Source organism: Artemia sp. Qi Xiang Cuo, chromosome 2 (genome assembly GCF_049724085.1).
Source record: "Artemia sp. Qi Xiang Cuo chromosome 2, ASM4972408v1, whole genome shotgun sequence".
In the NCBI taxonomy this organism is placed as follows: Eukaryota; Metazoa; Arthropoda; class Branchiopoda; order Anostraca; family Artemiidae; genus Artemia; species Artemia sp. Qi Xiang Cuo.
In genome coordinates, this window is record NC_142795.1 from 10,723,129 (window position 1) to 10,735,780 (window position 12,652).

The following is a 12,652-nucleotide window of genomic DNA, read 5'->3' on the forward strand; positions in this document are numbered from 1 at the left end:
TTTTAATTTTTCGTAAAGTAATTGTCTAAGGAGATTTTATGTACTCCTTTGACTGCTGTATATCAAACAGTAAGCTGTAAGAACAAATTGATTTAATCAAACTTTCTAGGACTGTAATGAAAGAAATATAAAGAGCCCTAGTTCGTCAATTATTAGAACTATTTCGCACCTAGTTCGCGAAATAGTTCGCCTAGCCAATTATTTGCAATAATAATTATTATTTGCAATAAAAATTAAGAACCATATTTCCTTTAAAGGAAATTAGAACCACATCGGAATAAGAAAAGAGTGAAGCTTTGAATAGACTATGGCGGAGAGGAGCATGCGCATCCATGTCTACCCCATTCAGTCCAGCGTGTTGTTCCTACTAGAAATAATAGTAAATTGGGCTAAGCAATAATTATAACTGAGAACCTGGAATCTCTTTTCGTATAAATTAAAGACGTTCAGAAACCAACCTGTGCCTCGGGTGTTAATGACTGTGGCATAGCTAGTTTTGCACGTAATATCTGATTCATGGTATCCTTTTTGTTGGTGCCTTGAAAGGGCAGGCTGCCTGTTAGCATCTCGTACTGGAAAACAAAATACAAAAAAAAACTAATTAATATTACTTATTTGGCTCTAGAACTAGTTTCTAACCGGAGTCAAATGTTGCCGTGATAGTTGGGTTTCACGTCAGCCGATAGAGGAAAAAAAAACTTTCCATGGAAAAATACCCAGTTCGCTTCTATTTCTTAACAACACTGAAAAACCCAATTCTTAGACTGGCAAAATTATGCTTTAATAATTTAAAGCTGGCCATTTATAGATTGGAAAAATATTCTATTGGTATCTTTTTGATATAAGTTTAACAAAGAGATAAGTTTCCAACAGAAGTGGTAAGGATCCGTAATTTCCTGCAAATCACTATTCTTCTGTTTTGAAAATAATGGTGTGATGTTACACAACTAGAATTTGAAAAAGCTATTTCTCATTAGGCTTCCAATCTTAACAAAAAAGTAAACACTGAATTTTTGTTTCAACCTTCTCGTCTGACAGGCTCTGCTGCTAATAATGAATATAAACATAAAAGAGAAAGAGAGAGAAGAGAGAAAAGAGACAGGAGAGACAAAGAAAGGGAGAGAGAGATAGAGAGTTGAAAAAATAGAGTTTTCTCTCCTTTTTTTGCGCTATACTACAAGGACCCCTTTTCTTAGTGTTCAAAGGAGTCCTCGACTTCGAAAGTTCTTCCCAGTTTGATTTCTAAGCATAAAATTCTTCCCAGTTTAATTTTTAAATATGCTAATGTTTAATAAGTGCTGTTTTTGGACATTTTAAGGCTGTCCGCAACAGGATACGCCTTGATTTTTTTTTTCAAGAGTCAAACACAATTTTAAATAACACACAACCTTTCAATCAGTAATTTTGTGATTTAATGAATGCATAATTAATTTTTGGTCTGTAAGGCTCTCCTACGTTGAATTAATATACAACATTGAGGTAAGGTTTGATAAGACAGCATCATCAATTGTATACAGGAATTTTTACATATTTTTTCTCATTTTCGAATAAAAAGGTCAGTGTTTCCAGATTCTAGTCTTAACAAATTAAGTCTCAAATAATAAAAGATTTTTTTAAGAAACCAATTTCCTCTATATACACAGCATAATTGCTGATAAAATTAATGAGCAAATTTACTCTTTTAGGTTTGAGTGTTAAGAATTTTTCAAAAGGAGATTTCCTTGAAAAGGAAATCTCCTTTTCCTTTGAAAAGGAAAAAATCTCCTTTGAAAGGAGATTTCCTTTGAAAAGGAAACCATTTAATCTTAGTAACTTCAAAATGTTAAATTACACAGGAGTTACTGTTTGAAATTTTGAGGGTTCTAAAAAAAAAGCCTATACTATCATCTTTATAATTACAATATGAAACGAAGTTTGTCCCGATTGACATTTGAAAACAAGATAACGACAACATGTCATTATCTCCCCGATTAACATTTAAACAAAATTTGTTTGTCTAATGCACGGTTTAGAAATATTGATTTTTGACACAATGAGTTGTAACTGGTGATAGAAAAATGCCAAAATTTGTTCTAGCTTCGATTCTGATCCCAATTCCAAAAAAATTTAAAACGAGTTAAGAACAAACTCTAGCCCATAATAACCGAAAATTTAAAAACATATTTTGAAGAAAAAAAAATAGTTAAGTGACAAAAAGTGACCACTTGAAGCTGAAGGCAAATATAATTTCGATTAATCATAATAGTTAGTTTAGTTAGTTATGTCTCCTGCCGGGCGCTTCTCGGCGTAGAGAATGGTGTCTGTTCCTTCCCGCCGCTTTGGTCCATGGCAAGTGTTTGTATAACGCTCAAACTCATATTTGCCATCGGCAGGAACTTAGACAGGCTATCAGACCATCGTTTCTTCGGTCGTTCGTAAGGTTACTTCCGACCGGCTTTGACAGGGTCAAAGTCGTGGATCGTTTTCGAAAGTATGTGTGGAGGCATTCGAAGTAGGTGTCTGAACCATCGTAATGTTCGCTCGGCTGCTTGGGTCGAAAACCGAGACTGCTTGGTGAGCTGCAGCAGCTTCTCATTGCTGACAAAGTCGAGCCATCGTAGACCTTTGATCCTCCTCAGGCTCTTCGACTGAAAGACATCAATTGCCTTGAGGGTTGCGGCTGAAGCTTGCCACATTTCAGCTCCATAGAGCATCACAGAGCCGACGAGGGCGTTGAAAATCCGCAGCTTCGTTGTACGACTGATGTTTGGTTTTTGCCAGAGGTGACGGTTCAGTCTGCCCATGGCAGAAGACGCTTTGGATATTCTCGCTTGTAGTTTAGAAAGAAGCGAGCCATCTGAAAAAATTATAGAGCCCAGGTAGGTGAACCTTTGGACAACTTCGATACTAGTGGTGCTATCCAGGCTAACTGAAGGATTGGCAGCAGGGGAGAATGGGTCTATGGCCATAATTTTCGTTTTAGTCCAGTTTATCTGCAGTCCTACTTTTGCAGCCTCTTCTCGTAGGATTCGAAGCGCTTCCAGCAACGGCTCCATGGAGTCCGCCAGAATGGCCAAGTCATCGACAAAATCAGCATCTGTAATGACACAATCTCCAAACTTGAGTCCAAAGCTGAGACGTGAAGTAGTCCTTGCAATAACGTAGTCTATGATGACATTGAAGAGCTCTGGGGCCACTGCACATCCTTGGCGCACTCCTGTCGTGATTTGGAAGAACGGGCTGCGCCGGCCGTTCACTTGAACACAGCTCTCCGTCCCATGGTGTAGAGCTTTGAAGAGTCTGCATTATATCTCAGGGAGGCCTGTCGATTCTAGAATCCGCCAAAGAGCTTTTCGGTCCACTGAGTCGAACGCAGCACGGAAGTCGACGAAGTTAAAAAAAGCTTTTTGTCGGAACTCCGTGGCTTTTTCTATGATTTGTCGGATCGTAAAAATCTGCTCGATGGTTGAACGGTCCGACATGAAACCAGCTTGCTCCGGTCGCCGGATTTTCCGAATGATATTTCGACATCGATCTAGCAGGACCATTGAGAAAAGTTTTCCAGGAACTGACAGCAGAGCTATTCCACGGTAGTTCGAGCAGTCACTTCTAGAGCCTTTCCTCTTCCATAAGGAGATAATGACACCCTTCCGTCAATCTACGGGGATTATTTCAGTTTGCCAGATTGTATAGAACAGGGTGTGGAGAAACAGGAGCATAACAGGACCTGCATATTTTAGCAGCTCCGAACTCAGGCTCAGGCGAATTAATCATAATGGTAAAAGTTTATTGCGAAAACCAACTTTTAGGAATTTCGAAAAATAGGCTGAAACCTAACATACAAAATTAAGTTTGTCTCTCCTTTTTAAACGTTGTTCTCTTTCGTTTTGTCTCTCGGTTCTGACAAAAGTTCCCGATTCCAATTCCAAAACAGAAACGGTAAGTATTCACTTATCACTTCTTTTTTTTTTCTTTTTTTTCACATTACCTAACCATAGTGTAGTGACCTAACCACGAAAATTGGTGGAAATATAGATTAAAACACGGGAAATCTAATGCTGACGGGAAGCACGTCGAGCGGGCGCTCTAAAGAACCTTTACGAGCGCCCGAAGTTCTAAAAAAAAACCGCAAGTTTGCCAGCATCTCTACAGAAGCATCAAAACCTCTGAATATACATTTTAAGATATGGCGATTCCAATGGTGGCTATATAAAAAGTAAAGGATCGCTCTGAAGCGCACAATAGAGCGCTAAAAAAGCACGTAAAGCGCAAAGTAGGAGCGCCTATCCCATGTAATACTAAAAACAAGCAAAATCATAGTTTTGAGTATAAAGAAGTCCGAAGATTACAAGCAATAGCTTGAGTCTGCACGTCAAGGCGCAAATTTATGCGCCCAAAAACACGCAAAAAGCGCAAAACTGATGGAAAATTTGAAGAAACTCCGGAAAAAGTGATAACGTGGTACAAAGTATGGGGAACCCAATAACAACCGGTAGAAAGTCGAGCGATCGCTTTATAGCACATTTGCAATCGCTGAAAAGTTCGCTAAAAGCGCAAACCCCATCTGCTTGTTACAGAAAGTTCAGATTTAGTAGAAACACGGTTTGAAATACCGAGAGACGAGTGGTGTTGAAAAGAAAGTGAATCTGTAAGCCAGAATCTGGTCCTGACATGTCTTAATGCCCGCTTCAAGCCCGAAAATATAAAAATTTACAAAACATTATTCTCTTAAAACAAGCGATAATTCGAAATGACATCGAACATGCGATACGAAGCACGATTTAGAGTGCCCAGCAAAGCCCACGACGCTTAATGACAGGAAAAGAATGAGGGATTTGGAACACACATAGAGACCTACATGGCACTTTGTCGGAGTTGCGCAACCAAAAAGCCATTTCCGTTTGCTACTTTAGCTAACTTATCTTGATTGTTATTGGAAAATGGAATACAAAAAAAGGCAATAGTTATCAAATAATATAATACTTCACTGAGATATCAGATCCCATGTTGAGCAACCGATATTCTAAGTTAGGCTTAAACCTTAAAAATGACATCAAAATACATAATACATAAAAATTCCTTTTACTTGGAAGGCCCCGTGGCAAGAACATAACTCGGTGCACTCAAGTGAGCTGCTCTTGCAGTTGCAGCGCCCAAAACTTTGCTTTTTGCAATTGCATCGTTAAGCTCTCGACAGGCGACAGAAGCTTGGGGAAGAGTTGACCATCGGGGAGCCCAAAACCCATTGCTAGTCTTATCCCATCCGTAATCATTGGGGTTCTTTTTGGGAATAATGACAAGATGATAACTGGACCATACCTGGGCTTGAATGTAAGCGCCGAATGTGTTGGCTAAGCGCATCCTGGGTTGGCGGAAGTCTGTCCATGGATGATCCTTTTTTTTGTGAACAGATACTTCCTCAACTTGTTTACCGACTCTTTCCAACTGGATCTGTCATATACAAGCACAATGAACTTTACAATCTGTGCAAAGTTGTTTTCAGTGAGCTCTTGAAGAGGAGAAGAAAGGCCGGTGTTATGGCACCGTGCGCTTCCCATGCTTTCCAAAACCCTCCTTTGCCTTGCCACAGGAATGCGGACACAGTGTCGCAGCCACACAGAGCATGGAAAAAAAGCAGTGACTCTGCCTTTTCTTCGCCAAGTGCAGTTGCTATGTCGTGAACAGGAATGTAGTAGAAACTCTTCCCTTGGCCGTATGCTACGTACAGTTGATTAATCCTAATCAGAAAGTACTTTGCGATGAGCAGAACAACTACATATGAATCAACCGACTTGACAGTGATGGATTTCATATTGCAGCACGCTTGATGAAGCCAGTGTATGGCCATCCTGCTATCTCCCTCCTCATGGTTGCTACGATGAATTTCAGCCAAGTCAGATGGAATTGTACTTCTTGCACTGTCACTAGAAGTCACGACAACCAAATGATTGATAATAGTGTCGCAATTCTTTTTTTGCCATGAACTCGAATAGGCTCTGCTTGTTGTCTCAACACTGAAGGAAACTAGTCCAGTTTTTTGGAATTGGCGTTCTTTCTTCAACTTTCGTCAAATACATAGGCTTGCCGCGTTTTTTTCGTGTAGAAGTTTTTAAACTGTCGGACTTAAAACGCTAAAGACGACGTCAACTCGCTGTGTTACGCTTGTGAAATGCTTACGAAGGTATTGACAGGTTTCTCCTGTAACATATTGGCCAAACGTCTTGCTTTTTGGCTTTATAAAGTGGACTGGGACAGGACCATCAAAAACCTTGGAATCGGGGAGAGGTTTTTCGGTCACAACTTCAGAAGAATAATCTGTGAGCAGAATTACAATATCAGACTTCGTGCCGAATCTCGTTTACCCTGATCACAGATTGAAGGAGGAAAACGCAGGTTCTCGTGTTTAAAAAAAAAAACTCTTCCAAGTCAGCGCCTCTGGTGTTGCAGCCAACGAAAAACCATCAAAAACCTTGGAATCAGAGTGAGGTTTCTGGGTCACAACTTCAAAAGAATAAGAATAAGCTGTGGGCAGAGTTACAATATCAGACTTCGTGCCAAATCTCAGATTACCCTGATCTGATACTCACAATTGAAGGAGGGAAAGGCAGGTTCTCGTGTTTGAAAAACTCTTTCAAGTACGCGCCTCTGGTGTTGCAGCCAATATAGAGTTTGGCAAATATGGTCGAATATGACTTGACAATCTGAAGGATCGATTTCAACTTCGGTATCGATGATGGAATAGGAGTTGAAAATAATGTCATCTTGTTTTGAGTATGGGTGAATAAATAGACTTTGTGCGTTTTACAAAAAGCTCTTCCACAAATGTACCATACTGGGGTTAACCAACAATTTCCAGACTGCGGTAACGACTGATGGCAAGACAATAAGATACTCTCCCGGAGTCGATGGAAACGAGACTGTCATACATACTTTCGAAAGGATTGCCCTATTCTATTAGGGTATTTACAAGGTTTTTAGTATTTGTTTGGGACCTCTTCTGAAATGCCGAGCCCATTTCGTGATCTTCTGCAGTCCGCTGTTCCTTCACATTTCGGAATTTTAGCTCGTTCGGAAATCATAAATTTTGATGCTTTTGAGGCGAGGCTGGTAAACTTGCACTTTATAGCGCTTTATAAAACGCTAAAGAGCAATCGTTCGACTTCATATCAATCACCATTGGAATCCCCATATTCCATACTACATTTCCACTTTTTCCAGAGTTTCTCAAAACATTCCATCAGTTTTGCGTTTTTTGCGTGCTTTGAGTGCGCAAATACGCGCTTGGACAGCCAATCTCGAGCTGCTTCTCGTAATAGTCAAACTTCTAGTACTCTAAACTATGTTTTTGCCAGTTTTTGTATTCCATGGAATAGGCACTTCCATTTTGCACTTTACGCGCTGTTTTAGCGCTCTATTGCGCGCTTCAGAGCAATCCGTTGCTTTTTATTTAGCTACCAACGGAATCTTCATATCTTAAAACGTATTGTCAGAAGTTTTGATGCGTCTGTAGAGAGACTGATAAACTTGCGCTTTTCATAGCGCTTCGGGTGCTCGATGTTCTTCCCGTCACCATTAGATTACCTGTGCTTTAATCTATATCTCCACTATTTTTTGTGCTTTTTGCCAGAAGTGCACGATTCTAGTGATATTTTCCGTTTAACAGCCCCACTAGTGGTATTAGACACGTTTCTGTTTTTGAATTTTAGGCTTAGAAACTGATAATTAAAACCCACTCACAAGCTAGTCGCGTGTGAGAAAGCTAAAGTTCGATTTCATTAGTGGTATAGATACGAAGACCCTATTGACAATGTAGTTATAGTTGAAATTAATGGTGATTTTAAGAAAGTAAAACATAAATAAAATAATAAATCATTACATTGTCTATCCTTCTGTTACGGCATACAGCTAATTTATTAAGTTAATAAGGGAATTAACCCTGCTTTAAGTGGAGCACACCTGCTTTAAACCAATATTACTATCAACTCCCTAGTTTTGGTTACTGTCAACTCACGATTCCATTATTTTTAGTCAAGGTCTAACTGTTTTTAAGAGACTGAGCAACTACAAATACACTAATTAAATTAACACAAAAGCTCGTATTCTGGTGTTGAAATATAATGAGGACATAAAAAGGTTAACCAAAAAATAAATAGTTCTTGGGCCACTGTGAGATGCGTCATCGTAGAACCTAATACACTCAATGCTCTGAAGCATGTAAAAACCGAACCATAGATACCTATAATGATCCATTTTAAAGCAGTACCTGAATTGCACTTCTATTTTGTTGTTATTATGCTTGTGTTATGATGTGAATTTCGTTTTCCTTGTGTCATCATTTTCCTTTTTTCTTTTCTCTTTTTATATTATATTCCATTTGTTATTGTATTTACAAAGGATGATAAAGTAAACTCATTTCAATTCAATAATAAATTTTTAATTTGAAGACAGTAAAATTTGAAGCCGTTTTATGTTTTCAACTAACTAGACAAGGCTATTAGAGAGTCTAAAAGTTCGAAAGCCGAAAATATTGTTAGGAAACTATTAAAAATTAACTTTGAGTCTTAAAGACTTACCATCAAAACACCGTAAGACCACCAGTCCGCAGCAAAAGAGTGGCCTTTTCTATTTACAACTTCAGGAGCCATATATTCCACTGTGCCACAGAAGCTGTATGATTTGGACTCGGTATCTAAAGCCTCTTTGCTAAGGCCGAAGTCTGTCAAGGAAATGTGGCCATGAGCATCCAGCAAAATACTAAAAATAGAATAATATTATTTATACAAATTTAATTCGCACGCAAAACTGTAAAATTGACCAAAAAAATGCCCATCAGTGAAAAAATATATACATATATACATACACACTATATATATATATATATATATATATATATATATATATATATATATATATATATATATATATATATATATATATATATATATATATATATATATATATATATATATATATATATATATATATATATATATATATATATATATATATATATATATATATATATATATATATATATATATATATATACATATATATGTATGTATATATTTAGAATAGGCCCTATTTAGAATAGGGCACTTCATATGGAAAGGGTCGTCGTAGAAACTTCAAAAGGGGCTCATTCGCATGGAAATCGAAAGTTCTAGTGCCCTTTTTAATAGTCGATAGTGATTGGAGGGCAACTAGCCCCCCCCCCACGCCCATCATTCCCCACAACACATCCAATCAAAGTTTTGAGATAGCCATTTTGTTCAGCGTAGTTGATTTCCGGATGAAAATATGTTTTTGAGGAGGACACTCCCCCACAACCCTCAGGGCAAAGGTTTTAAGTTACGCCCTGGGGGCATATAAGGTTTTTATACAAGGCAATGTCGTAGAAACTTCAAAACAGGCTCATTCGATTGGAAATTAAAAGGTCTAGGGCCCTTTTTAATATTCAAAAGTGATTGGAGGGCAACAAGCCCCCCCCCACGCCCATCATTCCCCCAAACACATCCCATCAAAATTTTGAGATAGCCATTTTGTTCAGCGTAGTTGATTTCCCGATAGAAAATATGTTTTTGAGGAGGATACTCCCCCCCAACCCTAAGGGCAAGGGTTTTAAGTTATGCCCTGGGAAAAAGGTTTTTATAGAAGGCGTTGTCATAGAAACTTCAAAACAGGCACATTCGATTGGAAATTCAAAGGGCTAGTGCCCTTTTTAATTGTCAAAAGTGATTGGAGGGCACCTAACCCCCCCCCCCCCACACCCACCATCCCCAAACCACATCCAATAAAAATTTTGAGATAGCCATTTTGTTCAGCGAAGGCTAGTTGATTCCCAGATAGAAAATACGTTTTTGAGGAGGACATTCCCCCGTAACCCTCAGGGCAAAGGTTTAAGTTACGCCCTAGGGGCATATAAGGTTTTTATAGAAGGCAATGTCGTAGAAACTTCAAAACAGGCTCATTCGATTGGAAATGCAAAGGGCTAGTGCCCTTTTTAATAGTCAAAAGTGATTGGAGGGCACCTAGCCCCCCCCCACACCCATAATTCCCCCGACCACATCCAATCAAAATTTTGAGATAGCCATTTTGTTCAGCGTAGGCTAGTTGATTCCCAGATATAAAATACGTTTTTGAGGAGGACATTCCCCCGTAACCCTCAGGGCAAAGGTTTCAAGTTACGCCCTGGGAGCATATAAGGTTTTTATAGAAGGCAATGTCGTAGAAACTTCAAAAAAGGCTCATTCGATTGGAAATTCAAAAGGTCTAGGGCCCTTTTTAATAGTCGAAAGTGATTAGAGGGCAACTAGCCCCCCCCCCAAACGCCCATCATACCCCCAAACACATCCAACCAAAATTTTGAGATAGGCATTTTGTTCAGCGTAGTTGAGTTCCAGATAGAAAATATGTTTTTTTAGGAGGACACTCACCCGCAACCCTCAGGGCAAGGGTATTAAGTTATGCCCTGGGGGCATATAAGGTTTTTAAAGAAGGCAATGTCGTAGAAAATTCAAAATAGGCTCAATCGAATGGAAATTCAAAAGGTCTAGGGCCCTTTTTAATAGTCGAAAGTGATTGGAGTGATTGGGGGGGGCAACAAGCCCCCCCACGCCCATCATTCCCCCAAACACATCCAATCAAAATTTTGAGATAGCCATTTTGTTCAGCGTAGTTGATTTCCAGATAGAAAATATGTTTTTGAGGAGGACACTCACCCACAACCCTCAGGGCAAGGGTTTTAAGCTATGCCCTGGGGAAAAGGTTTTTATAGAAGGCGTTGTCATAGAAACTTCAAAACAGGCACACTCGATTGGAAATTCAAAGGGCTAGTGCCCTTTTTAATAGTCGAAAGTGTTTGGAGGCACCGCGCCCCCCCCCCCCACACCCATCATTCCCCCAACCACATCCGATTAAAATTTTGAGATAACCTTTTGTTTATCGTAGGCTGGTTGATTTCTAGATAGAAAATACGTTTTTGAGGAGGAAACTCCCCCTTAACCCTCAGGGCAAAGGTTTTAAGTTACGCCCTGTGGGCATATAAGGTATTTATAGAAGGCAATGTCGTAGAAACTTCAAAACAGACTCATTCGATTGGAAATTCAAAGGGCTAGTGCCCTTTTTAATAGTCGAAAGTGATTGGAGGGCACCTAGCCCTCCCCCTCCCCCCCAACCACATCCAATCAAAATTTTGAGATAGCCATTTTGTTCAGCGTAGGCTAGTTGATTCCCAGATAGAAAATACGTTTTTGAGGAGGATACTCCTCCCCAACCCTAAGGGCAAGGGTTTTAAGTTATGCCCTGGGAAAAAGGTTTTTATAGAAGGCGTTGTCATAGAAACTTCAAAACAGGCACATTCGATTGGAAATTCAAAGGGCTAGTGCCCTTTTTCATAGTCGAAAGTGATTGGAGGGCACCTAGCCCCCCCCCCCCACAAACCCATCATTCCCCCAACCACATCCAATCAAAATTTTGAGATAGCCATTTTGTTCAGCGTAGGCTAGTTGATTCCCAGATATAAAATACGTTTTTGAGGAGGACATTCCCCCGAAACCCTCAGGGCAAGGTTTTAAGTTACGCCCTGGGAGCATATAAGGTTTTTATAGAAGGCAATGTCGTAGAAACTTCAAAACAGGCTCATTCGATTGGAAATTCAAAAGGTCTAGGGCCCTTTTTAATAGTCGAAAGTGATTAGAGGGCAACTAGCCCCCCCCCCCCCAACACCCATCATTCCCCCAAACACATCCAACCCAAAATTTTGAGATAGGCATTTTGTTCAGCGTAGTTGATTTCCAGATAGAAAATATGTTTTTTAGGAAGACACTCCCCCACAACCCTCAGGGCAAGGGTATTAAGTTATACCCTGGAGGCATATAAGGTTTTTATAGAAGGCAATATCGTAGAAACTTCAAAACAGGCTTATTCGAATGGAAATTAAAAAGGTCTAGGGCCCTTTTTAATAGTCGAAAGCTATCAGAGGGCAACTAGCCCCCCCCCCAAACGCCCATCATACCCCCAAACACATCCAACCAAAATTTTGAGATAGGCATTTTGTTCAGCGTAGTTGATTTCCAGATAGAAAATATGTTTTTTTTAGGAGGACACTCCCCCACAACCCTGAGGGCAAGGGTATTAAGTTATACCCTGGGGGCATATAAGGTTTTTATAGAAGGCAATGTCGTAGAAAATTCAAAATAGGCTCAATCGAATGGAAATTCAAAAGGTCTAGGGCCCTTTTTAATAGTCGAAAAAGATTGGAGGGCAACAAGCCCCCCCCCCCACACCTATCATTCCCCCAAACACATCCAATCAAAATATTTAGATAGCCATTTTATTCAGCGTAGTTAATTTCCATATAGAAAATATGTTTTTTACGAGGACACTCACCCACAACCCTCAGGGCAAGGGTTTTAAGCTATGCCCTGGGGAAAAGGTTTTTATAGAAGGCGTTGTCATAGAAACTTCAAAACAGGCACACTCGATTGGAAATTCAAAGGGCTTGTGCCCTTTTTAATAGTCAAAAGTTATTGGAGGGCACCTACCCCCCCCCCCACGCCCATCAGTCCCCCAAACACATCCAATCAAAATTTTGAGATAGCCCTTTTGTTCAGCGTAGGCTAGTTTATTTCCAGATAGAAAATACATTTTTGAGGAGGACACTCCCCCGTAA

The 12,652-nt window shown here is 39.6% G+C and overlaps 1 protein-coding gene across 1 annotated transcript in view; it reads right to left on the reverse strand.

Annotated features, from left to right (window-relative positions):
• The window catches only part of S6kII (Ribosomal protein S6 kinase II), a 245,358-nt gene that overhangs the window by 72,035 nt on the left and 160,671 nt on the right, over positions 1-12,652 (reverse strand). The window contains exons 8-9 of the mRNA XM_089105528.1: positions 8,553-8,733; positions 459-572 (exon numbers count right to left, since the gene is read on the reverse strand). Coding sequence (XP_088961654.1) covers positions 459-572; positions 8,553-8,733 — 295 coding nt within the window. The remainder of the gene's footprint in view (positions 1-458; positions 573-8,552; positions 8,734-12,652) is intronic.